The following is a 26613-nucleotide window of genomic DNA, read 5'->3' as shown; positions in this document are numbered from 1 at the left end:
CACCCACCGTCAGTCAGTCACCATCGTCTGTCACCATCGTCTGTCACCATCGTCTGTCGCATCGTCTGTCACCCATCGTCTGTGGTTGTCGCTGTCGCTGTCGTCTGTCGTCTGTCTGTCACTGGATGCTGAATTGCTGAATTGCTTCTAGTCAGGCACACGGCGGGAACCCTAAACCCGGGCTAAGGTAACTGCCACGCGCCAACCCGGCCCTACTGCCACGGCTGCCCTGTTCATTCTTCTATTTTTTTTTTTTTTTTTCTTTTTTCTTTTTTCCTCCCCGCAAAAAAACTTGAAAAAGAAAATATTGAAGAAAATATTCCCGTAGAAAAATAGAAATTAAAAAAAAATATCACTTGCAGCTGACGATCAGCGAGCCCGATCCCACTGTTTCGCCACTCGAGAAATAATCTCTTACCGATTAGTTAGTTACTAGCTAAGCGACTATGTACGACTCGTAGCAGATATTTAGAAACCGTTTTTCCTCATATATATATATTTTTTTTTTTCTTCCCTTGGTGTTCTCTCTGTTGATTTGGATGAAACGTCTCGACTATTAGTTATAGGAGAATTTCAAATTCCTGGGATGAATTTGTCTGTGCTAAATTAAGCAACTTTCTGGCTTTTTCGTCCTTCAACTCTCTTTTTTGCTCTTCCCGCCCAACTTACTTTCATCCCCTCTCCTTTTTTTCTTTCTTTTTTTTTTTTTTGCTTTCGCTCTCGGTCTGGAATTGGGGTCTTTTAATCCGACTGTGATTCGCCCTCCCACCGCGCGGCCAACCCACACGGCCCCATCAGCGTAGCTCCACGCACAGTCCCCTGGCCCGGCTTTGCTCTCCCTCTGGCTGTCTGTCTTTCTCTCTGCTGCTCAACTTGAACTTTGCTGCTTGTTTCTTCACTTTTATCCTGCTTGTTCTTCTTGTCCTTTTCATCCTTCTGCCGTCGTCGAAATCCTCATCCTCCCTCTCTTGCCCCCCCTTTCTCTCCTGACATGTCTGATCAGCACATTCTCTCTGCCCGTCTGTTCATTGTCAATTCGCCTTCCCTTTGATTCCCCGTCCTTGGTTGCATGGGCGGCCGCTGCACCTCCACTCCTCTCCTCTCTCTCCCTCTCTCTCGCTCTCTCTCTTCTTCTTCTCTCACATTCACTCACTTCACTCACCTCTCTCTTACTCCCCTCTCCACTCCCACAATTATCCTCCCCAACTCTACATTCCTCTCTAAACAATGACATCCTTCAAGGTACGCCTCTCTCCCTCTCTCTCCCTCCCCGTTTATCCACGGCCACCGCCGCCCTCTTCCAGAAAATCCACCGAGCACGAACGTATGAAAGTTGTTGGTTAAACCCCCGACTGATCGCTCCGCAGGATGCCTCCAATGCCCGACCCTTTGGCCAGTCCTCCACTCCTCACACCCGCCAGTCCTCCGGCCGTCTCCATTCCCACTCCATATCCCTCGGCGTCGTCAACACAAACCACCGTGTCACCCGCAGGAAGAGCATGACTTCCACCGCAAACGTCGCTGCCGTCGCTGCTGCCCTCGGCGGCTCCCCTGCCTCCCAGAACCCACTGCCCACCACCTCCTACCACCGTCGAGGCCTGAGTTCGCGAAAAGTCGGCCTCGAATCCACCTCCATGGGCTCCTCCTCGTCCGCCCTCGGCTCGTACATCGCCCAGCAACGGAAGAACTTGCCCAATTCCGCCGTCACCACCGCCGGCAATAATACCAACAACACCACCACCACCACCAACAACAACAACAACAACAACAACAACATCAACATCAACAGTAATAATAATCAAAGCGGAGAGGAAACGTCATCCACGAGTCGACCGATCAGCACCAAACACCGCAGCCGTCGAGCCAGCGAGGGCTCACATCTCATCAGAGGCGAGGGAAAACGGTCCTTGACTGAGCTGAAGTGTGATCGGTGTGGGAAAGGGTATAAGCATAGCAGTTGCTTAACAAAGCATATGTGCGTATACCTCAATCGATGCCCATCCAATCTTCCCAGCAGCCTCCCCTCCCAGCAGCTTCCCCTCCCAACAAAACCCAAAAAAAAAAAAAAAAAAAAAAAAAAAAAAAAAAAAAATCATCATCTTTTGGATGGGAGAGATTGTATCTCTCATGGGCGCTTCACACTCCATTCATTCACGGCACCTCTCTCTCTCTTTTTCTCTCTCTCCCACCTCCGGCTCTGCTGTGTGTTGCTGTCCATGAAATGGTTCCCTGTCAGCCTGCCACCGCCCACCCATTCACTCCCTCCCACTGCCCTTCCTTCATTCAGACCGCGATCCTTTCCAATGTCTGGGCCACTTCGTTGACACTCCTGGAACAGGTGGGAACATGACCCCGCGTGGGCCTATACCTCTAAGCTGCTCATCTCCAAACATCAGCAGGTCCAGCTCCTCGAAGCTGCGACCGTCCTGGTGAACATGAACCAAGAGCCCACCCCGTCGGACCATGCCCGCTCCGGCGACTCCGACCGTTCCTCCGCCTCCCCAACCGCCTCGGGAATATCAGAATTACGCGATGAATTGAGTTCAACAGAGACCACACCTCCACCGGCGGGTGACGAATCCATGACCAAACTGGGAGACCACCACCGTTTTGGTTCTTCTGCCTTCTCTCGCTCGTTCCAGTCCATGCCGTCGAGCTCCTTCGCCGGAAGCGCTCCATCATACTCCCCCGCCCGATCCCACTTCCGCCAGTCCAGCATAGACACTCGGCCCTCAACCGCTGGTACCGGTGTTCTGGATGACGACGAGGCCGGTCTAGCAGCCGCCATCGAACTATGCAACTTTGGCACCCCACGGACCGGTGCCAACGCCATGTCCTCTGACGTCCCTCCGGTGCCTCCACTGCCAGCTCGCTACCTGAGCCAGAGCATGAATAATAGCTCCCACGCTGGCGGCAGCGCACACAACGCCGCGCGAAGCTTCGACGTTCGAAGCACAACCTCTAAAGACGCGTCCTCCACGCCCACCATGTTCAATCCCTTCCTTATCAACCCCCCGCTCTCATACAAGATCTCAGACGAACGAGACGTAAAAATGGGCGATGTCAAACCGATCCACGAAGAAGACCACAATTTCGATCGAGATTCTGTCGTTCCCATGGATGAAGATGATGACGGGGTCTTTGGCAAGATGGAGGAATGAATGGGCAAACTCATATACACATATATATATATATGACCTACACCTCCTTTCCCAGTCAAGGCATTTTGATTTTTTTTTTTTTTTTGTTTTTGTGTCCCGTTTTTGTCTTTTGCGTTTTGGTTTTCTTTCTATCAGCTCTGACGACATGATCGATGTTTCAAGATGGGGGCACAGCGGCGATCCATCACGATCGACATCGCTTGTCATCAAGCAACTCTGGGGAACACGGAGACCGCCATACCCACTGGTTATTATCTCGCACAACGCCTTGACTGGATAATGATGCTTGGCTTTTTTTTTTTTTTTATTTTCGAATATTTTTGCGCCTTTTCTTTTATTTTCTCTCCCTACGGCCACACCGTTTTTGAGTGCTAAGCTGTCGTCGCGCTTCCTGATTCCCTAGTAAACTTTGCTTTACCAACTATACGATGTACAATGAAACGAATTTATACACCTCTTTTTTTTTTTTCTCTTTTTCTCTTTTTTCTTTTTTGGAGACCCCTTAGCTTTGAGCATTTACGCATGTTTCTTTTGGGCCGTTTCTACCGTGCGAGTTTCGAGGAATGAGAATTTTTGAGGAGATTCGAACGATGTGGTTCAGTAAACCCCTCTTGGGGACTGATAAATATTTGTGAAGAAAAAAGAATCAAAAGACAAACCCACTTTTTTTTTCCTTTTTTTTTTTTTTTTTTTGGGAGGGGGATATTTAATAAGCAAATGGGGACCAAATGGCCCTGAAGAAACAAAATAAAATAAAATAAAATAGGGGACAAAACACGGGTTGTTAAAAAGTTGCCCCTCTGGAAACATGATTCGAGACAAACCAGGAACAGAAACCAAGGAAAAAAGGGACGGGTATCGAAACGTCGCATAAAACAAAGCCCAGCCACGACGAGAACAACATGAGTAGAGCATGCTTTTGAGAGGGAAAAATTGGAAAAAAAAAAAAAAAAAGGTACTCTGCACTCCGCACAAAAAGAAGAATACGGAGAGGCCCATCCCGACAACATCAAAGCCACACCCCATGCATAACTGAACATGCATAGATCGCGACAAGACCACCAAAGCATGCGCGAACCATACACATCCACCACCCAAGCAAACCATTTCCCCCCCGTATTGTAAATAATCAGGCCGAAGCGCTTTTTAAAGTCGCAGCCCCGTAGACAACACTCAGCAACCGGATCAAACACCACCAGTGACAAGCCTTAGGCCGAAGCCTTTTCGATATCGATCCCTCGATGGGGAATTATGTTCCCGAGGACCCAACACCCATCCCCTCTTCTTCTTAAAACAACCGTCAAAAAACATTTCAGGGCGCCGAAGGCTCTTTATCTTTTCTCTCTTATAATCGAATCACCCCTTCGAAAGTGGGAGGAGGAACGTAACTTAGACCGTAGGGCATCCTCTTCGCACTCTCTCACAAAATCGGATTCGTACAATCACCGTACGTATGTACTCTTAAGGCTTCCGAGGCTTTTCTGTAATCGATCCCTTCGCAGTGGATTTAAAAGAAAACACGAAGGAAAATAAAAGGAAGAGGAGGAGGAGGAGTCAAGGGGAGCGCAAATCCGTAATATCCATCGATATTTTGTTTTTCAGCGCAACCGTTATCTCACAAGCACCAGTTTCCATTCTCAAAGGGTATATCGGTTGACGCAGCGAGCTTCGACCAGACTTCTCTGATTGAAGAAAACGTAAATATCAGTGTATCCTTCATGCCATCTGGGTATTTTATCCGGAGATGTGCCTCTTACCTTAAAAGACTCATTCCTAAAAGAACAAAGGATCACGCAAGCATATTCAAGATGGTTAAACCTCCATTAAGGAGCTCCCGATTGATAAGAACAACGGAAGAAAAAAAATAAGAAGTAGAAGAAGAAGAAGGGGGAAAAAAAAAATATAGACTTAGAAGTATAAGAAAAGACTCGAAAGAAAAAGGAAGGACGGAAAAAAAAAAAAAAAAAAAGAGCCAAAAGGATAACAACAAAGATCTTCTCTATAAAAACCCCGGACAAGCAACCCGCCCACCTACGCATCAACACACACTTGGTGTCAACGACATCTCCTAGACCCCCACGGTCGGAAGAGGGGAAAAAAAGAGAAATCTCGAAGCAGCAGACGGATACAAAACCAAGGGAAAACAGGAACCCAAAAGGCCCTTTCTCCACGGTCGATTTCGTTCCTCTGAAAGCTCCCTGACTTTCTTCTTCTTCTTCTTTCCTATCGTGGAGGCGTCGGAGAAGTCGTCGATACCAGTGAAGTAGAAGACTTGTGAGTGTTGCTAGGAGTTACTCAACCGTCGACGTTTTTTTTTGCGAAAGGTCTTTTATGTGTTTTTCCCTTTGGTCGTTCTTGTTCTCTTTCCCTTCTTGGCTCTTTTCTTGTCTTTTCTCGTTTCTCCTATCATTCCATCAGGTCTGAACCTCTTTTTCTTTTTCTTTTTCCTTTTTGGAGACGGATTCATTTTGCTTTGCTGTTCGTGTGGAGAAAGGGGTTGTGGGATGGTAATTTAGAGGGAGGATGCGTGATAAGGAGAAGGGAGGGGTTTGCGAGAAGTTTGGCTGGATTCAGACCGTCGGGGGGATTTCAACCTTCTGTTGTCCTTGTCCCTTGTCTCTGTCACGAATTTTTGTCTTGAGAGAGATAAGCCGGTTGGTAGGTAGGCTGAGATAAAGCGATGTCGGTCAAAAAACCTGCCGAAGCAGTGTCGAAAGGAGGTAAGAAGGGTAACTATGGCAAGCCGATACGACATGGCGCGAGACGACATCGGTAAGACAAGACATAGGAGATAAGGATGCGACAGTTGTCACCAGAGTAAAAAATTCGTGTTTCGTTTATTTGTTTCTTTAGTCAAGAAGGTGGAAAGAGCCCCAGGTTAAATCACCGTAGGTAGCCCAGAAAGCATGGAAAGAGGAGCGCAGGGGGGAAGCGGACACGAAACCGAAAACACCGGACGACGGCTTTCAAGACTGGCCCGCTGAGGTAGAAGAGACACGGATCTGCTCCTCAGCTTTGCGGATAGCCTCGTCTTGGGCGTCGAGCAGGCGTGCTCGAGCCCGCCGTCGGCGGGTCTTTTTGGACGGTCGGTTTCGTGAGGATGGCTTTGCCGGGCCCGCTTCGCCAGCCTCCCCAAGGGACTCAGTTTGCGGCCCGTCTTTCTGCCGCTCCTCTTTAGGCAGCATAGCCTCGTTGCCGTTGTCGTTGCCGCTTCCTGGGACGGTGACGGTGACGGCGACGGCGGACTCTGGTGGGGAGTTGGGCTCCTCCACGGTTGTTGCTGGTACCTCCACTGGAGCCTCGGAGGGTTCTTGTCGCTGTTCTTCAACTGGTGGAACAGCATGCGAGAGCTCCTTGGAGGATACCACCGCTGGAGGACCAACTGGTTCCTCTGGGACAGGGGCCGAGTCTGTTGTTGTTGAAAGGGTAGACTCGGCACTCGACGCCATTACACCCTGGGGTTGCGCCGGAGGGTAGAGTTGCTGCTGGGCCCGCAGCGTCGCCCAGAAGTGACGGTCGAGCTCCTGGAGAACAAAGGGGTTAAAAGTCAGCCCTCCGGAGAGAGCTGGCTTCTCCCGTTGCTCCACCAAGGGTTGTCCTTCCGTTCCCTCTGGGGTTGACTTTGGGACGATTATGACTGGAACAACTCCGCGCAAGGGTTTGTCAGTGTATGGAACGAGTTCCCAATCTGTATAGCGATTACCATCAGCGTTGGTGGATGACTCCACAGGAGAATCTTCAACCAAGCTTTCGGTGCTCATTGAAGGCAAAGCCGACAAACCGATAAAGTCAGCCACAGAGTCCAGCCCCGTAGTAAACCCTACAGTGAGGTCACCGGAACTGGCTCGGACAGCGACAGACACACGGCGTCGATCCACCTTCGAGCGGCTACCCAGGTTCGAGGTCAATTCCTCCGCTTGGAAGAGCACGAAGCTCAGTCCGCTGACCAAGGAGGACACCAAAGCCACAACGATGCAGATGACTTGACCCCACTTGAAGCCGAAGTCGGTACGAGAGGTGATGGCGGGCGACTCGCTCTCCACGCGGACAACACGAGACGGGACGGGAAGGGTACGAGTCGGGTTGGGGACAGGGGCCACCTGCATCGCTGCCGAATCCAAATCGAAGTCGTGGAGATAGTGAAGAGAGTGGAGAGCTTCGAGACGAGCTAGTTCGGCCTCCCGAGCAAGTCTGAGCGCGCGTCTGCGCCACGGGAAGACACTGCAAGGGTCTGGGTCAAAAAGCCATACAACCAACTCGATGCCCTCGAGCGTTCCTCTCACCATAAACGCTGGTTTAAAAGTCGATAGGAATCGTCGTCCAAAACTTTCCTGAGGGTGGACGTCGGTATGGGGTATCGGCACTATCGTTCCCCAGATAGTGAGGACGGAAAAAATGATGGTGAAAAGAAGCATGGTGGTGTCGAAAGAAAAATGTCTGTCTGAGAAGGCGAAGATGGAGAGTGGCGCGGAAAAAGAGGGTAAAGGAGATTTGGTAAAAAAAAGAGTTAATAAATGAAGATTGTTAATGCTTTAGCTCTGGATAAGTAGACGGGATAGGAGACCAAGATGAAGGAGTTTGGTGGTCAAAGTGAATGTGGTGGAAAATGGTGAGGAGAGAGAGAAAGAAAGAAAGAGGAAGAGAGGAGAAAGAAGGAGGACAAAGAGGATTTTACAGTACTGTCGGAGGAACACTTCGGTAATGGAGGCTAACCATGAGACCAGTAAACAAGCTGATGCGAAGTTTCGCCAGACGGTTAGCAGGTAAAGGAAAAGCGCGATGTTGTGTTCGTGCGATCAGGGCAACGAGGCCAGCACAAGCGAGGGAGGGAAGAGTGTGCTGGAAGCGGAGAGTTCCGTGTAATGCAAGGGCTGGCAAGTCCCGGATATCTCTGAGTGCCTTGAGGTGGAGAGGATAGAGGATTGATATGGAGGCCATATAAATCGAAAATTTTCAAGGGACAAAAGAAAAAAAAAAAAAGAACAGCGCTTTTTTATATCTTAGACCAGCATTAGTATCAGCGGCAGACCATGCCCCTTGAACGCCCCGTACATAACTGTCGTCAACATGCAGTAGAACCAGAACCAAAACCATACCCTGGTATATAGAAAGCAAAAAGTAGAAGATGCACACCCGAACGTAGACAATGCAGCTCAGTCGATATCCATCTCCTCCTGGGTGCCTCCGTCCACCAGCACTCTTGTCTTCTTCTTGTGCCGCACCTGTTCCTTTCCGACCACGGCATTCTTGACCCTCTGTTCTTCCAGTGGAACGCCTTTCTCCAGCATCTGCAGCTCCTTGCGAATAAGATGCTCTCCCTCGGCGACGACCCTCCGATCCTCCGCTCTCTTCTTCTCCCGGGCAAGCTTTCCCGCCAATCTCCTCTTCGTAAACACGCGCTCCCTTCTCTGCCGAATCTCCTCCACTCGTTCCATGGCCTTGACCGTGGCTGCCACCAGATTCCGGTCGTATTTGACGGGGACGTTGCGCTTCTTGGCGAACTGTGAGAGCACCAGAGAGGAGTCGACGATCATCTCCTTGCCACGAAGAGCACGATGGGTCTTGGTCCACTTCAGCTTACGGGGTTGCCGCTTCATCTTGAAGTTCTTGTGGCATTTGGAGCGGCAGAAGCGGAATGTGCGGGCATCGTTGCGGACAAACGTGATGCCCTTAGACGGGTAGACGGGGCGGGAGCAGAGGTGGCAAGTTTCGACCCTTGGGGGACACCGTGAGCAAGACTTTCGGGATTGATACAATGGGTGAATCGACCTACCGCATGGTTGCTTCGTTGGCCCGGTTTCTGCCTCAAAACACAGCTATTGCATCCACTTGTCCTAGTGAAGCTGCGGTAAATTTTTCTGATAAACTGACGTTGGAAGTGCCCAGCCTGTGCTAAACCCAATGTGTGACTAGCGCTTCTTTCACTTTGCAGAAAAAAGTTTCGCTCGCTCGCCATCGTCGCCATCAATCATCACCACCACTCCTCTTTGTTCGCTCGTTGATTTCACCGCTGCATTCATTCAAGCATTCCCTCTGAGGTGGCTAGTTCCTGCTACGTTTTAGATTTCAACAGTTTAACCACATTTCACCACCATGACATCTGTTGTTGCAGTGGGCATTGGCGTTGCCGCGGCCGCTTTCTTTGTATGTCCTCCTTCCTCTCCACCTATTCCTCCTTAATGAAGCGAAACAATGCTGACATTTTCCTTCTCCAGGGTCGCGCTGGCCTGGTTGCTCTCCGCCGCTACAGGGGGGGCGTCAATGCTATGGGAAGAGCATTCTACAAGGGAGGCTTTGAACCCCGCATGAACCGTCGCGAAGCCGCTTTGATATTAGAACTCTCGTACGTAGATATTCTCTTCTTCTATTTTCTCTCGATAGAATAACTAGCTAACAGAGTTGTGGGATTTATAGTGAGCGAACCCTTACCAAGGACAAAGTCCGCGCAAACCACCGAAAGCTGATGTTGCTCAACCACCCGGACCGTGGCGGCAGCCCGTACCTCGCGACAAAGATCAACGAGGCGAAGGAGCTTTTGGAGAAGACCTCTTAAGAGAGAACACGAAATAGACCAATAAACACGCAAAGCCAAATACGTCTTTGCGCATGTGGCGTGGGAATCCCTTATAGTCCTAAAGCAGCGAACTGTTCCCCTTTACATCTTGGAATTTTCTCTGGTTTCTGCATAGCACGGCGTTGGTGGATGTTTTAAGATATACATAGATGAAATACGCTTGATTCGGCGGAGTATCTGCGCATCATGGAGACGTCTCCTCTCTTCTTCACGTCGGATACCAATACCTTGCGGGGATCGGATCAGACCTGGGAGCCCGTCCGACCGTGAATGGCTACTTTTTTTGTTTTTATTCTGGAGTGTGCTTGTTCAAGATCTGAGCTTTGCTGGGCTGAACACGAGTGTATATTAAGATTGAAATTTCCCGAACTCACTTCATAATAATATCAGGCCCGCTCTTTGGAGGACATCTATCTTTCGCTAAAGTTGTCTTCCATGCTGCCACGAAACATATATATTCCTTTCTGTTGACGAGAACGATGCGATTTGAACGGTGAGCCCGAAAGCAAGCTAGTAAAGAGCAAAACACATGGAAGCATAATCAGAATAGGATAATATGGTAAAGACTCCCGCGGCTTTTTATCATGAAATACGCTACCCTGCCACAGTCTTGCTCAAATTCCTCCTTATCCGCGTGTCTCCTCCTAAACAAGCCTCTCATAAGGACTTACATGACTCCTCATATTCATCAAACTATCATAAACCGTCAGTCTTCAAGGTAACCATAGAGAAGCCAAATACAGCATTCATCCCTCCCCTTCCCTTGGTCCCGGGAATAACCAACCACCATTATCTTTGGGAGGCGGGGGGGGAAGGGATCACACTCACAATACACTCCTCAAAGCGGATCCCTGCCTTCAGAACCGTCTCGTAAACCGCCTTCGCAACGCTCACCGGCATCCCCAACCTGACGGCCTCCCGCTTCGCGCGCTCGACGATCTGTTTGTTTCGCGCCGGAACATTGACGGATTCTCGGGTGCGCTTGAAACGGGTGGCTTCTTGGACGTATGCCATCCTGTTGATTTTGAAATTTTTTTTTTTTTTAGATGGGAGGTTTGAGAATCGGCCTTGATCTAAAAAGGTGCAAGCAGGGCAGGGCGGGGGTTGGAACGAGGGTTTGTTTTTGTTCAGGGGTCAGAGCAAGGTGTCAAGGGCTGTGATTGGAGGAAACGATGGAATGAGGGTTTTGCAAGGAACAATTACGAGATAAACATATTTTTGTATATAATCTGAGGAAGGAAAAAGGACAAGGAATGTGTTATTACCGGCGATTCAGTAGTTCAAGAAACTGCTTGTCAATCTCGTCGAGTGCCTCGCGAACGCCGTCGAGAGACTCGCAACATGTTGATAGCGTCCCGTTCAGCGATGAGAAGTGGACGCTCGGTGTGCCCCATGGTATCTCTCTCGCCATGGGGTTGGCTCGAAGTGGTGGGAGCTCTTCAGCGTAGCAGGCTTGGACCCTATCCCACCCATTCGGCGAAGCGGCAACGCACCCGAGAAGGGCCAGAGGTAAGTATATGAACAAGCCGAGAATCATCGCTCCGAGACGTGGATTAACAAGACCGGGCCGAATGGATCAGTGATTTTCAAGGATTAGATCTCGCCAAGTGAATAGCGGGACGGTTTTCTCGCCCCTGGAGAATGTAGCGGATGGACGCCGTGATGGACATGGGCAAAATGACAAAGTTGTATCTTTGATAATACTCACCAGCAAACGTGGTTCCACGGATTGCTTGGCTTTGGTCTCAAATCGGAACCTAAACAATGTCTTACATTGGATGGCTTGAACGCCATTGATTTCCAGTGATAGGATGTCTCAAAAATGCATAGATACATACATCCTTGGACCTGTGAGGGACTCGAGTAGACTTTCTTTAGGTAATTATGCATAAATGTATTTTGTAACCATCCAGCGTTCGTCAAACTGCAATTCATGAGTCCTACAACATAGGCAAGACATCAAACAGAAAGGGGGGGAAAAGAAACATATAATGGATAGAATGCAAATGCAGTATCAGAAACATGACAACTCTAAGCATTATGATCTTCATGAAAATCAGCACGCTGGGAGTACGAGAAAAAATATTTTTTAGACAAAGGACTGGGCTGCTTTACCGCATAGCATCCATACCTCCTTGTAACGAGGCTTCAAGATCATTAGGCTGCATCCCCCCATGAATGGCCTCCTGAGGCCGTGGTTCGTCTTGTTTCCAAGATGTTATGTTTTCTTCGGGTATAGGGACACTGGTCTGCTGCGCTGCAGCCTGTTGTCCCGCATTTCCCATTTGAATATGTGGTTGTCGCACATGTGCACGGAATCGCATAACCTCGTCTAAAATCATCTTGCGCATATCATGAACGTCTTCGACAACTTCAAAGTGGAAGTCAAATGTAGTTTTGCAAGTCGGCTCGTCGGATGCGTCATGCCAAATCTGTAAATAAGGGTGTTCAAGAGCTTCTTCGACCGAGATACGGGATGAGGGATCGAACGCCAACATCCGATCAAGTAGGTCCAAAGCTTCTGGGTTCGCATTCGGGAACAATCGTTGAAAAGGAACTTTCTGCATGTATGGTAAATTGCGGACATAATCCTGTGCACGTGGGGATCCAATGCGGCGAAGGGTCTCTTCATTTGGAGTCCCCAAATAATGAAGGATCTGATTCAGTTGGTCAACGTAATCACGACCTTTGAAAAAAGGTCTTCCGCCAAGTAATTCTGCAAGAATGCAACCGACAGACCACACGTCAACTGAAAGTCAGGTTAGCAACATTTATTCTTGTTAAATTGTATCCATGAGGAAGTTGGGACATACTAGCTTTCGTGTAGCTCGGGAAGCTCAACATGATCTCTGGAGCACGGTACCATCTCGTCGCAACATATTCAGTCATGTATCCAGCGTTTTCATCTGGATCAATTGAGAAACCACGAGCAAGACCAAAATCGCAGATCTTGAGCTCGCAGTCAGCGTTGACCAAGAGGTTTCCTGGTTTTAAATCACGGTGTAAAACGTTGGCGGAGTGAATGTATTTCAGTCCACAAAGAATCTGATAGATAAAAGATTGGAAGTGAGCATCGGTCAGGGGCTGGCCGGAACGGATGATGGCAGCCAGATCACATTCCATAAGTTCTTATAATGTTCTTAGCATCAGGATCCAGTTTCCACGGATGATAGGTTCCTCACCTTCATAGAGATAGACCTCGTTGAAGTGGTCTGGTCTTGGAATGTCCATGTCGTAGAGGCAGGTGATCTTCAAGCAAGGTCAGTCGTTGAGTCCGTCCATCTGGATAGTGGAAAGTCCCGGGGGCATACATTGCGATGACCGCGGAAATGTTGCAACAGTTTAATTTCTCGCAGGGCTCTCTTGGCCAAGATTTTCTTGCTGAAGACATTGGTGACCTTTTTGATAGCAACGCCCTCGCCGGTCTGTACGTTGGATGCGGCACTAAGAGTAAGAAAAAACAAAATATATCGTGTCAGAACTTGGCCATCAACCATGCAGGAGGTATCCTTAAAAAAATTGGCAACCGATGAAGGAGAAATTGTGAGTGGGAAGGGATGAATCGGCCGCTCCGATCGGAGGAGTACCGCTCCACCTCGCAGCGGTTGGAGCAAACATGCTTTCAGTGCACATACCAAACAATTCCATAAGCACCTTGCCCAACCTCCTTTGTGACATTGTACCGTTCGTCGACGATGAAATCCTGGTTAAACACCTTGAACACCTTACGTCCTTGTAAATCTGCCATTGTTCCGTAGCTTGAAATCACATGTAACGGGGCCAACGGTGAAATCTGAAGTTTTCGAGGATGTGCGGGGAGAGGGTATGGGTCAAGTTGCGGGTTGTTTCCGTGAGTTGGTCGAGAGGTAAAAGGACAGGTTCGGTTCGAGAATACAGCAGCCTGGCGTGGATAGGGTTTGTTCTCCTGGCCCGGCTCGGAGAAGGATTCGCAGTAAACTAGATACGACGAGAGAAAACGAGGGTGAAAATGAAAGTCATACGCCCAAGAGAAAGATAAATATCTGAGCTTTTTTGAAGCTGGTTTCCCCCGTTTGTCTTCAGGTTCCAGAGAGTGAGGACGACAACAAAAGTTGGCGTTTAATAGCTCTTGTTCATTCGAAACAGAAAAACGGCGGGATGGGATGGGGGGGAATGCAGCATGAACTGGAGGGATGAGACTGATAGTTACTTGGCAGGCTTGCTTGATTCAACTGGGCGCCAAAAAAATAAATCAGCAGCCACAGCCAATGAGAGGTGCAAGAAAGCCAGTCCGACGGAGAGAAGGAAATTCAAGGGGCCAGCGAGAAGTGTGAAGCTTGGAGCGACAGGCGTTCGCTGGCTGAGGAGGGGCCGCGGTGTGGGAGTGGTGGTGATGGTGGGGTATTGGGTCGGCTGCCGATCGTCTCTCTGACCCAACTTTGGCTGCGCCAAACCCTCACTCGCTCAGCTGTGCAACCGACTTTGTCCAATCGAGGTCTGTTTTCAGACTTTCTGCTCGACCTTTCTTTCTTTTTTTTTTTCTTTTTTTTTTTTTTTGAAACGGAAAAAGAAAGGAAAAAGGAAACGATTCTTCCTTTGATGTCTTTTACGGAGTACCCCTCAGATGCTCCGGATACCTTCACGGCCAGCTGGTTATTTGGATGGAGGACTTGCCGCTCGTTCTAATCAGCAGCAGTTATATCTGCGCCGACAACCTCTTTGCTGACGACCCTCGTCTTCCTCCTGGCATTGTCAGCCAGCGAATCAGGAGGTGCAACGGTGTCTCAAATGCCCGTTTGAGCTCTGAAGGTGCGAGTGTTGGTGCCCCAGTTGGATGGCGGTCGCACTCCCTGAGGGTCACCAGTCCATCGTTACATGCTTACCTTGAAGCTATTGTCTTGTAGGCAAGTCCGCCGCTTAATCGCAATGCAACGTCTCTTTTCGGGCTAAGCTTCAGATGCGGAGAGCTACGGAGCATATAATATCTCGAATTAACTGGATGGACATCCAAAACGGATTCGGTTGACGTCGACAAACCGGGGGGGAGCAGTGTGCCCTTGATTCCTCCCCTCAGTATTTGATTTATCACCTATCGAAGACGGAAAAATGTCGTCTTATTTCCCTACGCCTACTTTTCCAGAAATAACTCCTTATAACAGATGTCTCTGAGGTGAGTCGAGCAAAACAAAGCCCTAACAAGCCAAATGATCCTCAAATACATGGTCCACAGACATAATTGTCTTGGTTAACATCAACCATGATGTGTTGTTTCTACGCGTCTGTATGCGAAAAGGAGCAGCCTTCTCTTTGCGCGAGTAGTGAAAATCACAACCTCAAGCAGTATCCATGAGTTGGATACCAGGGATATCCGGGCGCTCAAATCATCCACTAACTAGGAGTGCAAGCCACTTGACTCTTTTCTGTCACCTTTTACACTAGATGTCCCCCAGAAAGGTATTTAAGGCATTTCGGAAACGGCATGTTCGATCTTCACGAACCTCGGATGACGTTGATTTTCCTGCTTCCTGATGTGAAAGACCCTTGTCCTCGAACTCAATGGCAGGGTGCCTTTCGGGTACGCCGACCCCCCAAAAGAGACCAGGTCCTTCTCGAATAAACATGACCATGGAAACACTCTGGTCTCTTTGGAGTACCTAGACCCAATTTTAGTTGAAAATACTGTGAGATGTCACGCATAGCAGTAACCAACCCTAGCACCTGGATGGGAGATCAAGGCTCCAAATCAGAAATCGTTACGTGATAGGACTGGCAAGCTCCCAGCGTGACAGGAGTCTAAAATCAACCGGTTTTAGGGTGTTTAAAAGATAGAGAGTGGACTTGTCCATTCATATTTCCAGCCTCAGAGCATTCTCTCTTGCTGCCTAAAGTCATGTATCAACTCTGGTTTCTTCATTTTTTTCACTTTTGTGGCTTGATTAAGTCCTCCTTAATTTTGTATTACAGGGTATATAATGCATCCGGAGTCGTTAGTTGGTTAAATAAGATTGGGATATCGACGGGAGGCCAGCTCCGGATGCTCTACTCCGTACCCCGGGCCGTTACTAAGAGTAATGTAAATAAACAACTACCTCCTAATTATGACTGCCCGCAGCCTTTGATGAATGATGATAATTTGCTTTAACATTTTTTTGCGTTTCTTGCCCTGCGAGTGGACCGTCCCGAGCTTCTCGGCGGATCCTCCGGGTCACGATCCATGGTTGAGCTGTGCTAGTGGTCGTTTGACATATCTAATCTATTTGGAAGGAGGATTAATTTCATGTGCGCTTATTAGTCCGGGTATTCGATATTAACCCCTGGGGCGAATAACTATTCAACCGGTATTATGTCGTGTCTGCCTGCTAGGAAATGAGAGATCATTTTCCAGATCCGTCCCTCTAGATCTCTCGGCGAGCTCAATGAGACGTGACCAGATTCGCGGAGTTGAAGATCTGATGCAACATGCTCGATGGCTATCCTTGCGCTTTGTTCAGTGTTTTGAGAGGGGGTGGGAGTTATATTCTGGAAGGATTGTCAAAATTAAATAGGTAATCATTGAAGCAAATGGCTTGATAGAATTAAGATCTGGAAACCCTATCCATGTCGCGAACTGGGGCAGGGGGAAAAATAACTATCCACCGGGCAAGGCTGTTGGCTTCTCCAGAGATAACAAAATAAAATAATAAGGTATGTTCAATCAAAGTGTGCGCGCGCACCCACATGAATTGGAAAGCCGAAACATTAAAAGCAACCCATTTCCATCGCTTTTGTCTTTCATAGGGCGGGAAACGCGCCTCCATCGCCTCGAAGGTCACTTCCTGCGCTATACAACATCTGTCCATCTTCAATGTGGCATCTAATAACCTGGCCTCTTCCAAACATTGCCCTCTCAAACCCCTTGAGGATCTTAACCTGATGCCCCATCTGCCTTAACCCTTCCGCCACTGACTCACTAATTCCTTCTTCCAAATATACAGTCCGATCCACTTTATCAATAGACTGAGGATGTCCAGCGCCAATACAGATCCGCGGGGCATCAAGGGCTGATTGTGGAGTAGCCTTGAACGCCAGCATGTTCATAAGAACCTGAACATGACCCTGTGGTTGCATAAAGCCTCCCATGACACCATAGACTGTATGTAACGAGTTGTCCTGTGGGTTAGTGATCATAGCAGGGATGATCGTATGGTAGGGGCGTTTGCGCGGGGCAATCACATTGGGATGGCCGGGCATCAGGGAAAAGTTCGAGCCCCGGTTCTGGAGGGGAAAGCCGCATCCTCTGGGGACAATGCCGGTCCCGAAACCCCCGTAGAGACTGTTGATGAAAGATATGCCGTTGCCTTCTTTATCCGTCACAGCCAAGTACACAGTGTCGCAGTGGTTATGGGCTGGGCTTCCGTGATCGAGGATATCCGAGGCCTTGTTGGGATCAAATAATTTTGCGCGTTCGGTTAGATAAGCTGGGGAGATAAGATCCTGCGATGGGACCTTTTCGACATCGGGGTCGGTCACCCACCACTGTGCATCGGCGAAGGCGATCCGCAAGCTCTCGATGATGGCGTGGAGATAAGGAACCGAATTGTGCTGGTCCTTGCTGAAATGTGGTATCTTCCCAGCGCGTGATAACTCCTTGAGTATGCCAAGAGCCATCAGTGCAACGATGCCTTGGCCGTTGGGAGGATGCTCCCAGACCTCGACTTCACCCCCTCCTTCACGTTTGGTTCCTGCGATTTCTCCAGGGTCGATCTTTAGTGATATTGGATCCACTTCCTGGCTGCCTACCTCCGCATGGTACTCGAGATCGTCAAGACTCAAGTAGCCCCCAAGGTCCTTCACGACTTTGACGATTTCCTCCGCAATCCTGCCTTTATAGAAACCTTCCTTTCCTTCTTTGGCAAGAGTTCGGAATGTCTGTGAGAGCTGTGGGTTCTTGAAGAGCTCACCGGGCAGAGGGCACCTGACACCATCTCTGGCCTGTGGATCTGCTTTCAGTATCTCTCTGAAGTTTGGCGAAGCTTTTCGGATGGGCTCTTCGCATGCTTCCCACTATGTTCAAACCGGTTAAAAAGAAGAATTGGATATATATATATATATATATATATATTTATTGGGGAACAACGGGGTCAACATACGAAAGTCGAAGCCAGCTCCGACACCGGAAACCCTTTTTCTCCGAGTTCAATAGCAGGCATTAGAATTTGCTCAAGGGTCAAGCGGCCGCTGCCAAACCTTTCAACGGTATCTACCCATCCTGCTGCCGCACCTGGCGTTGTTACAGCATGGGCGCTGGTCATGGGAATCCCTCCAGTCTCGCCCTGCGCAAGGCCCAGGTCCTTTCGAATAGCATCAAGGGACAGGTTCCCTGCAGCACGGCCTGAGCCGTTCAACGCAGAGACTTTCTTTGTTTTCGCATTATAAAACAAGCAAAACATGTCTCCACCGATACCGGTGGAGCTGGGCTCTGTCATGTTCAATGCTGCGGCTGTATCAAAAGTTCAATATTAGGACCCGATCTCTCCGAATGGGAAGCTCTCTTGGGAAACGAACCAACGGCCACAGCTGCATCCTGCCAAAAATGTGATTAGAGGTAATGGCATACAAACAGTCAAGGTGATCTCTACTTACAGCAGCATTTCCACCTTGCTGCAAGATCTTCTGTCCTGCAGCAGCAGCCAATGGCTGGGTGCATGCCACGATGCCGGCGGTGCTATGGACCACGCTCCGTCTACTCGCAAACGGGCAGAACTGGAGGTCCGGCACCGAGTAGATATCTCGACATGTCAGCCCCATTTTTTAACCCGGGGTATCTGTTGAATTGGCACGATGCTCAGGGAAGTTTTTGTCTTCAACTTCGGACGGAACACAAGAGGAGGAGGAGGAGGAGGAGGAGGGGGAGGGGGTTCTTATGCGACTGTAGGTGCAGTGAGTCAACTATGGGGGAAGAAATGCGAAGATGCCTTTGCGGAGAGATGCCGTGAATGGTAGGACTGGTACAGACCAACCCCTCGCCGACATGGCCTGTTTCCCCGTGCTGCTCTCTCGGAGTGCTTCCCCACGCCAACCCGGTGGACGGCCTTATGATGGATCCCCACCCAATGATATCACCAGAAACCGCCGAACCGTCCCCAGAATACCATTCGGTAAGTTCCAGAAACCACAGAAATACAGCTAAGTCCCTTTTAGGCTTAGCTAAATGACCGCTTTGCGACCGAATTCTGCTGACTAATCTAACTCTGCCCCTCCAGTCGTCTCAAGAGTAGTGCCGCCAGGTTGGGTTTCAGCGCTCGGCCCATCATCGTTCAACTGATATCACTCACTCTCTTCTAGAATGCTGGCGGTCAGCAGCAGCTTGCTTCCTCCGGAATGAAACGGCCTAGCATCTCGAGTTTGATATTTTCTTTCAAGGCTCTACGTTTTACAGCCTACAGCTCCTTCAGTCTCCGCTGACACCGGCACCGCGCTCCTGCAGGAACAAGGATGGTGATTTTCGTGGATTATGCAGAAGATGATCACGCTGCCTTTGCTTCGCAGAAGAACCTAGAGGCAAAGCGTTTGCTCTCAGCGGATATTGCAGTGCTTGGTCCCCCAGAAAACACCAGAATGCCGGTCCCGCTATCGGCCGACTGTGCTGCTGAAAGTGGGACTAAGTCCAGAAGTGCCGAGGACTGGAGTACTTCCGAAGCAAGGGAAGAAAGAGAAAAAGCTCTGGACTCCGTCGGCTCAAAGTTTTCTTTGGCTCTGAGCTGCTATCCGTATGCAAATCGTGCATTTGTTTGATAACAATCCTCGTGTCAGATATTAACCTCGGAGTTTTCTTTTCTTTTCGCAGGATAGTAAAGCAGATCGCTCGCTGTGTGGATTTGAATACCCTACATGCCTTGTCCAGAACATGTCGTCAGTTTCGCGAGATATTGCTCGCTTCTCGGGGTCTATTGATTCGCGAAACGCTGCGTTGTCGCTATGACTCACTTGGAGAAAGGAACGACGCTCAGAAAACTTCTCAGCAGCAGTTCGGGTTTACAAAAATATGCCCCTGCGCGAGGGATATGGTGGCTCATTGCCAGAGATGTTCCTCCGTAGTCTGCAGAGCATGTGTGCCCAAGTTTATATCTACTGCTGGATCAAGCCACTGACCGCTTGGTAGAATTGCGCCATGAAACCACCTACCATTACGATATTAAAGAATCGCCTTCGTCGACTTTGTTCTACATGTCTAGAGGCGCCTCTACAGTCGTTAATAGATCATAACACCTGCCTTGGTTCCCCTTTCTGTTCCTGCAGCAACGAAGTCTGGTTCTGCCGGCCCTGCGGCCAGGTCTTGCACAGTGATGACACCGCATACAGGCGTGTGTTCTCGTGGCGGACACGATATAGCACATACCTGGGCGGCGGCCCTGGTACAGGCATTGGCGACACTTGTCTGGGCGTACAGTGCGGAAGAGAGGATAAATGCCTTGCGGCAGAAGAAATTGAGGTCGAAGTAGACTGCGAAGTCGATGACTGGGGGGCAGAGCATTCGGAGCATCCGAGTCCTCACCCCGGCGAAGGCCATTCCGCAGAGGATGAGGGTCCCGGATATTTGAGGCAAGAGATAATGGGAGTGGGCGGCGTGGTGAAACAAAAGGTGAAGAAGAGAGTCAAGGTCGGTGCGAGTGTCGATGAGCACGACGATGAGCGTGAATCGTCAGCGTACTTGAAGAAGGAATGCTCGGGAGCCGTCAGGAGCTGGTGTGGATGGTGCTCGCGGGTGGTGCCGAGCAGGACGGAGCTCACGGCTGAGATACCATCAGTTGCCATCCCCACTCCTCCGTCCAAAGTTGGCACGACGCAACGACCTGTATTGAATCATGCTGTTGGTGGTATGGTTGGCAACATCCCTCTTTCGTTTGACCACTCGGATAAAAAACACTGCAGACATGCGGTCCCTCGTAATACACGCACACACACATTCAATAAAGGTACGCGTTCATAGACCATAACCAATACCCACGAATCGAGGTTAGGTAGCACATACGTACATAATTTATATACTGCCTCATGTGGGCTGAATCTCTTGTGGATTCATGTTGGCTGTGGACAAGGCTGCTTTTCCCCACTTCAACAACACTCTTTTTGCTGCTCGGGAGGCTGGTCCGGCTGCCACATGTTCGACAAGTGTATTCATTTGCTGTACGACCTAACAGCAAGAAAATAAAGAGAATTATCCAAATGTAATAAGTAATTGGTTTCTAGGATACCCCTGTGATCACCGTAGTCTGCATGTTGGTTAGGGCTGAACTCTCCCCATCATTCCCTCTTTTTTTTTCCCCCCCCACCCTGTTCCTCTTAATGTCGGACAAACTAGTTCTGGAAACATTGACCGGACAAATAGGATTAGAATAGAACTATCTCCATACATACATGTATGTGCATATTCAGTATGTGGTGTTGGCGGGGTTTTTTTGCCCACGGAGCTGTCTAATGATGTGTGGGTGTTACAATGGTTATGTCCTTGCATCTAGGCTCTGCAGGACACAATGTCTGGCAAGAAAGTTCTACATACAATGGAATGGGGCTGCATGCGCCCTGTAGTCTTATGCCTTTTTCTTTTTTCCCGGAGATGGATTGGAGTAATGTGATGCATCTCATAAAGACAGCTGCAGCATGACAAGGATCGGTGAAGTTGTGAATTGTTGTCAATTCAGAAGCAATATCACCTGCCCGTGAGAGGAGGAAAGGAAAGGGATTGGGATGCTGTGGACATGTTTAACATACTTGGACCGGAGTGTTCCATGATAACAGAAGACATGCAGGCATGTATGCAGCTGTCTACATGCATGAGTGTTTCTAGCAATACTTGTTTTGTTATGTATCTTGGGAGGTCGCGTTGCCTATCAGATTGCACAGCAACAACACAAATAATAGGCCCAAAAGGGGAAATGTGAGCATTTTCGCTTAACATCCCGCTTTCTTCTCTGGCACAAACACACACTACCCACCTAACTTATCTATGACATTGTCTGTTTGTTTGGCCTGATATCTGTTTTGCATTAGTTGCGGAGGCTGTTTGTCGCCATGGCGGCAGAAAATGCGCCTCCGATTGAGCTCCTGAACATGCCCAATGAGTTGTTGTACCAGATCGCCGAGAACATTGAGAGAGACTGTGACCTCAACTCATTCCTGCAAACTTGCCGAGAACTCCATGAACTCCTGAACCCGCAGCTGTACCGTCGTCACGCGAAATCCAGCAACCACCCCGCCATCTGGTGGGCTTTGGACAAGGGAAACGTCGAAACTGTAAAGCTCGCGCTCGACTATGGCAGCAACGTGGACTATGTTCGCCAGGTCAGCATGTTCATCAAGGAAATTCTCTTTCAGGGAGGGATCTTCCCCCGGGACAGGGAATATGCGCGGAGGAATCTGGAAAGGCGCGGTCGGACCATGGAAATTATCGGGTTGATATTTGAACACTGCGTGCGCGCCGATGCCTATGCGAACAAACATAGACACACCACCATCGAGAGCGCCGTGATGGGTAACGACACTGACTCGGCTAAGTTTCTCCTCGAGAACGGTGAACGCATTCCTGCGGTGGGGAGCGTCTATGGGAACTTGGCGCATACCCTGATCCAGTGGCCGGGAGAACGCGTGAACCTCTCCATGCTCGACCTGCTCTTCAAACATGGCCTCCATGCAAACGTGAAAAACGCCAGCGGAATGACGACTCTCCACATGCTAGTTGAACAGCGCACCAAACAGGGCTTGGAGGACGTAGCGCGGATGTTGCTTCGTTACGGCACGGACATCGACGCCAGAGCCAACAACGGAAAGACCGCTTTGGAAGTTTCTGTTGAAGGCGGCTCAGACACCATCGGTGAACATCGTCCGTACTATTACAACGAGGAAGTCGTCAGGTTGCTGTTGGAAAACGGGGCAGACACCTCCAGAATCGCATTGCCGGAGTCTGGACCGCTTCGCGACTTGGTCGATAAAATTTTCAAGGAAACTGGTCGAACCTTCGAGTTCCGCACTTGAATAATGGCGTTAATTTGGGCTCTGGCGATGAGCTCAACCTGGCAACTTTTTCTTCAAGCTGCAATTCGGCAGAAAGGCTTTTCGAAGAGCAGTTACACGATGCGATCTGGTATCAGTGACGGAGGGGATGTGCTTGCATGAGAGCAGTCCACGACAGCGAAAGGTGTATCTACCTAAGCACACTGGTTAATCACGCTGAGCTGTAGTTAGTTCTCTGAACTTCCGGAAATTGGAATGCAGATTTTAGTTACTCACGTCGCGCCGTTATCCCTTTGTGCTTTGACTGTAGATCATGGTCGTACCGGTCCATAACCCCCTTCTCTGTCAAAGACAAGGCCCCCAAGAGCCCATCTGCTCCGTGCTAGTTACCCAAAATCAAGGGCAATTCCATATCAAAACAAAAAAAAAAAAAAAAAAAAAAAAAAAAAAAAAAAATAAATTCTTTCGCGGCAAAAGTCTGCTTCTCGCCACCTGATCCTGTAAATCCCACACAGTCACACCCCGTTGGACAACAGGCCATTCGCAAGACTCTCACCCCAAAAATTCAGTACGTCAAAGCCCACTCCATCCATCAAACTGCACCTTTCCAAAACAGAGTCCTGCCTTTTCTTCTTCTTCTTTTTCCCCCTCCCTGCATGGGCAATCCCAATATCTCAACCTGTTCCCCCGCGAAACCTGCTCGCCCAAATAGAGCAAGAAAAGACGAGAGATCACCGTCTCCTCATTTCTCTCGCAAGACAGGAAAGACTTAATACAACACAATACCCGTGGACCAGGTGGCTCAGCATTTCCGACTCGTTTCCTTTCAAAGGTCCAATTGAAAGTGGACGATGCGATCCCTGCTTGGTTCCAGCTTGGCGTGCGGTGTTCTTATGTCGCATTCTGCTCCGCAACATTACCTACAGGAAACCTAACTTATCCATCCAGGGCAGGTCGTCCTTAAAAAAAAAGGGTGGGAGGGATGGATGGCGGGTTGTTTCGCATAAAACCAACATCTTGCAGGGCGAGAGCTAAGCCTTGGTGGTTGGGTTTCCAGTTGATAATCCCTTTTCTTTTTTTTTTCCCCCTTCCCAAGGGCTGGCCGATGACGAGTTAAGTGTACAGGAGTACGAAAGCGATATTAATGGACATATTATCATTACCCTGTTAAGTTGAGATTGAGACGCTCTCCCATCCCTTGACCGACAGTTTTCGCCTGTCAGGCGGCTGTCTCAGGCGACGTTTGGGCGGTCAAGGCGGGAAACGAAACGAGGGATGAGCAAGTCTTGGCGATATTAACTCCCCCTAATCGAGTTAATTGACCAATTAACTCCCTAACTTAACCTGGTTTAACACGACTTAACTCCACAAAAAGTTTGTGTTTTAGCCTTCCGGGGAAAAGTCGAAAGGTTAAGCGGGAGTGGCTTTGTTTCTTAATTTAGAAATTAACTCGCATTTCTCTCGGGAGCCCGGAACCCGGCGCTGGTTCGGGATTTTTGTATGGAGAATGTATGTGCGTATGTATGTACGGAGTATGGAAGTCTCAGAACATCCGACATGCTGTCTTCGAGTCTGTTGTGTAGCGTGGGACGAGACAAAAGTGAACGTCTGTCATCTATTTCAGATAATTTTAGTCAAATTTATTTATTATTTTCCCTTCATATTTTCTTATTGCAAGTTTGGAAGTTAAGTTTCAGATCGACCGAAAAAAAAAAAAAAAAACAAATAAAGCAAATTAGCCTGTTCCAGAGTATGCATGTCCGTCAAAACACATTCAAGACTCCCACATATGGGATGTGCGTATGGACATACAAGCCTAATGCATGCAGGTCGCTTGACGTGCCGTAGACTTGCCCGTGAAGACTCGACGGGTATTGACCACGTCGTCCAATCAAAGTCAGGAGATCCAGGCGATCCCGCTTCTTCGCTGCAGACCCTGTTGTGGCAGTGAGCTTGAAGAATGGGAGTAAAACCCCTTCTAACTATTAGTTAGGCTAGAAGCCACTGCTTAGTCAAAACAAGCGTTATATATATTCTCGACAAGACCGTCACAGCAACCCCTTGTCAACACCCCCCTGGGGAGGGGGGAAGATCCATTTAGGAAATATGTAGGCGGAGCCGTCCTCTTGGTATCGAGGAATGGGGGAAACTGGCAAGGGGGCTATGTTAAGGCGATCGGGACTGAAGGGTGATGAGCTTCTTTTTATCTCCGCACCCCTGTCCCCTTGAATCCTGACTAGTGAGTGTTTACCAACAGACAAAGAGACTAACTGACTCGCTACCGCGGGGTGGGGAACCCTGAAGGATATGATGCAATGAGGTATACACAGTCGAACTGGCGTTGCACGACCGCTTCCCAGAAACGAGCTGTTAAGAATTGAGATAGCGACTGGGTGACGGACGGGGCTGGAATCGGTTGGATACTTCGTTAGTTGTCTCAGCGGAAGAACAAAAGCGCATTGATCCATCTGTGCGGATGTGTGTTTCATGAAGCAGTTAGATTGAACAGTGTTAGAGCCGAGGATCTGAGTCAGGACCCCACGAGAAGAGAAGGGAAATGACGCCTCGGAGAAAGCGATCGGGAGCAACACGGCATTACGGACCCTGATGGAGAGGTGGTGGTCGGGGGTAGGGTGCAATACAGACATACAGACAGACAGGAGAGACAGATAGATAATTACACAGAAGAGGCTTGCAGAAGGCATGGATCAGAGGTTGGCCCCTTTATGGAGATGTGCCCTTGGCTCGGCAGCTTTGTGACGATGGAGCGTGGAAGCATGCGGGTGATCGCCGAGCTGGCGTTGGAGCGGGAGCCATGACTTAGTTTAGCAGAGGAGAGTTAACTCGCTGCTATGTACGTATTTGCTCCGCATCTCCGGACGAGAAGGGGAGTGTCTGTTCTCCTCCGCATGAACAACTAATAACTCGCCACTCCAGGGCCGAAGCGAGATGAAATTGTAACTGTCTACTCCGTACATTTGATCACATTGGAGTGATCGAGTCGGAGGCGTGTTGGGTGTTGGCAGCGGGATGGCCGCGTGTAGCAGTGGCAGCTGACCCTCATCCTCACCGTGACTGCGGTCATCGTCGTCGCGAGGATCTCCAGGGTCTAATTCCGCATTCCCCCAAGGAAAAGGTGAGCGGTGAGTGGTGAGTGGGAGAGTTGGGAAGAGGGGGGGAGAGAAGGGGGAGGGACGAGAGCCTCTTCCATTTCCCCCATGCAAACTCCGTACCCGGGAACCTCATTACGCTAAAATTTCCCTCAGGGGAAAGGGGACGGCCACCAACCTATTTTTAGGAAATCCAGCTTAGCCTAAACGGGGTAGGCGGGACTTGGCTGTACCCCTGGGCGTGTTCCAGATTTAGCAGGAAACACTCCGCACGCACACTTGGGGTTTTACTGAAGGCAACTGGGCAGTGGGCGGCGGGCAAGGCAGGCAGGGCCCGGCGCTTAGTCGACTGTCAAACACGCGCCGAAACGGAAGTCGCACAGGAAGCACACTTCGTACTTTCTTGCACCACCCCACACACTAAGCCCCTGGAGTGAGTGCTTCCTGCCGTAGAAGAATGCATCGAAGATTCTTGAAAAGGCGAAGAAGGTGCGATCCGGCCCGCCGGCGCAGTCACACCGTCCGAAGAGAGAAGGGATATGAGTGTGTGTGTGTGTGGGGTTGACTGGCAGCGTCGCGCACAGTCGGTGCGGATGGCAATCGCTGCAGTGGTTCCTGGTAGGCTCGCAGACGCTGGAATACATACTCCGGTAACTGGGTGGTTACTTACTGGTTTGGTTACTACTACTGTAGAATATCATCGAATGATGGTTAGTTACTGGTTCGGTTATTACTACTGTAGAATATCATCGAATGAAGCCGCCAGCAAGTCGACATCAGCGACTCGTGATTGCGGTTG

At 49.5% G+C, this 26613-nt stretch overlaps 9 protein-coding genes across 9 annotated transcripts; 4 read left to right on the top strand and 5 right to left on the bottom strand.

The window, feature by feature from the left end:
- Positions 1-613: 613 nt before the first annotated feature.
- D8B26_001266 (uncharacterized protein) lies at positions 614-4357 on the top strand. Its single transcript, XM_003065283.2, has 3 exons — positions 614-1242; positions 1368-1975; positions 2339-4357. Exons 1-3 carry the CDS (start codon positions 1228-1230, stop codon positions 3159-3161), a joined length of 1446 nt encoding a protein of 481 aa, XP_003065329.2. The 5' UTR covers positions 614-1227; the 3' UTR covers positions 3162-4357.
- A 1770-nt stretch (positions 4358-6127) lies between these two features.
- On the bottom strand, positions 6128-8099 carry D8B26_001265 (uncharacterized protein; the record flags this gene model as incomplete). The annotated part of the gene is made up of 2 exons (XM_003065282.2): positions 6128-7598; positions 7837-8099. 2 exons carry the CDS (start codon positions 8097-8099, stop codon positions 6128-6130), a joined length of 1734 nt encoding a protein of 577 aa, XP_003065328.2.
- Positions 8100-8129: 30 nt separating this feature from the next.
- RLP24 (ribosome biogenesis protein RLP24) lies at positions 8130-9004 on the bottom strand. The gene is made up of 2 exons (XM_003065281.2): positions 8935-9004; positions 8130-8876 (listed from the first exon to the last, which is right to left on the bottom strand). Exons 1-2 carry the CDS (start codon positions 8937-8939, stop codon positions 8315-8317), a joined length of 567 nt encoding a protein of 188 aa, XP_003065327.1. The 5' UTR covers positions 8940-9004; the 3' UTR covers positions 8130-8314.
- A 129-nt stretch (positions 9005-9133) lies between these two features.
- Positions 9134-9804, top strand: PAM18 (mitochondrial import inner membrane translocase subunit TIM14). Its single transcript, XM_003065280.2, has 3 exons — positions 9134-9305; positions 9377-9504; positions 9576-9804. The coding sequence occupies exons 1-3, from the start codon at positions 9255-9257 to the stop codon at positions 9712-9714; spliced, it is 318 nt and encodes a 105-aa protein (XP_003065326.1). The 5' UTR covers positions 9134-9254; the 3' UTR covers positions 9715-9804.
- A 395-nt stretch (positions 9805-10199) lies between these two features.
- Positions 10200-11392, bottom strand: D8B26_001262 (uncharacterized protein). Its single transcript, XM_066123491.1, has 3 exons — positions 11001-11392; positions 10564-10750; positions 10200-10428 (listed from the first exon to the last, which is right to left on the bottom strand). Exons 1-3 carry the CDS (start codon positions 11270-11272, stop codon positions 10393-10395), a joined length of 495 nt encoding a protein of 164 aa, XP_065979565.1. The 5' UTR covers positions 11273-11392; the 3' UTR covers positions 10200-10392.
- Positions 11393-11522: 130 nt separating this feature from the next.
- On the bottom strand, positions 11523-14036 carry MPK1 (Mitogen-activated protein kinase). The gene is made up of 5 exons (XM_066123490.1): positions 13371-14036; positions 13047-13179; positions 12918-12984; positions 12549-12863; positions 11523-12484 (listed from the first exon to the last, which is right to left on the bottom strand). The coding sequence occupies exons 1-5, from the start codon at positions 13481-13483 to the stop codon at positions 11847-11849; spliced, it is 1266 nt and encodes a 421-aa protein (XP_065979564.1). The 5' UTR covers positions 13484-14036; the 3' UTR covers positions 11523-11846.
- A 2240-nt stretch (positions 14037-16276) lies between these two features.
- D8B26_001260 (uncharacterized protein) lies at positions 16277-18802 on the bottom strand. The gene is made up of 4 exons (XM_003065278.2): positions 18337-18802; positions 18259-18277; positions 17844-18193; positions 16277-17757 (listed from the first exon to the last, which is right to left on the bottom strand). Exons 1-4 carry the CDS (start codon positions 18499-18501, stop codon positions 16486-16488), a joined length of 1806 nt encoding a protein of 601 aa, XP_003065324.1. The 5' UTR covers positions 18502-18802; the 3' UTR covers positions 16277-16485.
- Positions 18803-19037: 235 nt separating this feature from the next.
- Positions 19038-20714, top strand: D8B26_001259 (uncharacterized protein). The gene is made up of 3 exons (XM_003065277.2): positions 19038-19463; positions 19541-19799; positions 19856-20714. Exons 1-3 carry the CDS (start codon positions 19189-19191, stop codon positions 20681-20683), a joined length of 1362 nt encoding a protein of 453 aa, XP_003065323.2. The 5' UTR covers positions 19038-19188; the 3' UTR covers positions 20684-20714.
- A 1051-nt stretch (positions 20715-21765) lies between these two features.
- On the top strand, positions 21766-22725 carry D8B26_001258 (uncharacterized protein; the record flags this gene model as incomplete). The annotated part of the gene is made up of 1 exon (XM_003065276.2): positions 21766-22725. The coding sequence occupies one exon, from the start codon at positions 21766-21768 to the stop codon at positions 22723-22725; it is 960 nt and encodes a 319-aa protein (XP_003065322.2).
- Between the last annotated feature and the right edge of the window lie 3888 nt (positions 22726-26613).

The sequence above is a fragment of the Coccidioides posadasii genome, chromosome 1 (genome assembly GCF_018416015.2).
Source record: "Coccidioides posadasii str. Silveira chromosome 1, complete sequence".
NCBI classification, from domain to species: domain Eukaryota; kingdom Fungi; phylum Ascomycota; class Eurotiomycetes; order Onygenales; family Onygenaceae; genus Coccidioides; species Coccidioides posadasii.
This window is presented reverse-complemented; position numbering and strand designations above follow the sequence as displayed.

Coding starts and splice junctions, on each gene's coding strand:
- D8B26_001259 (XM_003065277.2), top strand. CDS start 19,189: ATGGTGATTTTCGTGGATTATGCAGAAGATGATCACGCTGCCTTTGCT. Junction 19,464..19,540: donor TTGGCTCTGAGCTGCTATCC/GTATGCAAATCG, acceptor TTCTTTTCGCAG/GATAGTAAAGCAGATCGCTC. Junction 19,800..19,855: donor GTTCCTCCGTAGTCTGCAGA/GCATGTGTGCCC, acceptor ACCGCTTGGTAG/AATTGCGCCATGAAACCACC.
- MPK1 (XM_066123490.1), bottom strand. CDS start 13,483: ATGGCAGATTTACAAGGACGTAAGGTGTTCAAGGTGTTTAACCAGGAT. Junction 12,985..13,046: donor ATTTCCGCGGTCATCGCAAT/GTATGCCCCCGG, acceptor CCTTGCTTGAAG/ATCACCTGCCTCTACGACAT. Junction 12,864..12,917: donor CGAGGTCTATCTCTATGAAG/GTGAGGAACCTA, acceptor GAACATTATAAG/AACTTATGGAATGTGATCTG.
- D8B26_001260 (XM_003065278.2), bottom strand. CDS start 18,501: ATGGGGCTGACATGTCGAGATATCTACTCGGTGCCGGACCTCCAGTTC. Junction 17,758..17,843: donor CGGAGCTGGCTTCGACTTTC/GTATGTTGACCC, acceptor GTTTGAACATAG/TGGGAAGCATGCGAAGAGCC.
- PAM18 (XM_003065280.2), top strand. CDS start 9,255: ATGACATCTGTTGTTGCAGTGGGCATTGGCGTTGCCGCGGCCGCTTTC. Junction 9,306..9,376: donor TTGCCGCGGCCGCTTTCTTT/GTATGTCCTCCT, acceptor TTCCTTCTCCAG/GGTCGCGCTGGCCTGGTTGC. Junction 9,505..9,575: donor GCTTTGATATTAGAACTCTC/GTACGTAGATAT, acceptor TGGGATTTATAG/TGAGCGAACCCTTACCAAGG.
- D8B26_001262 (XM_066123491.1), bottom strand. CDS start 11,272: ATGATTCTCGGCTTGTTCATATACTTACCTCTGGCCCTTCTCGGGTGC. Junction 10,751..11,000: donor CTTGAACTACTGAATCGCCG/GTAATAACACAT, acceptor CAAAATCAACAG/GATGGCATACGTCCAAGAAG. Junction 10,429..10,563: donor TCCGCTTTGAGGAGTGTATT/GTGAGTGTGATC, acceptor GGTTTATGATAG/TTTGATGAATATGAGGAGTC.
- D8B26_001266 (XM_003065283.2), top strand. Junction 1,976..2,338: donor AGTTGCTTAACAAAGCATAT/GTGCGTATACCT, acceptor CTCCTGGAACAG/GTGGGAACATGACCCCGCGT.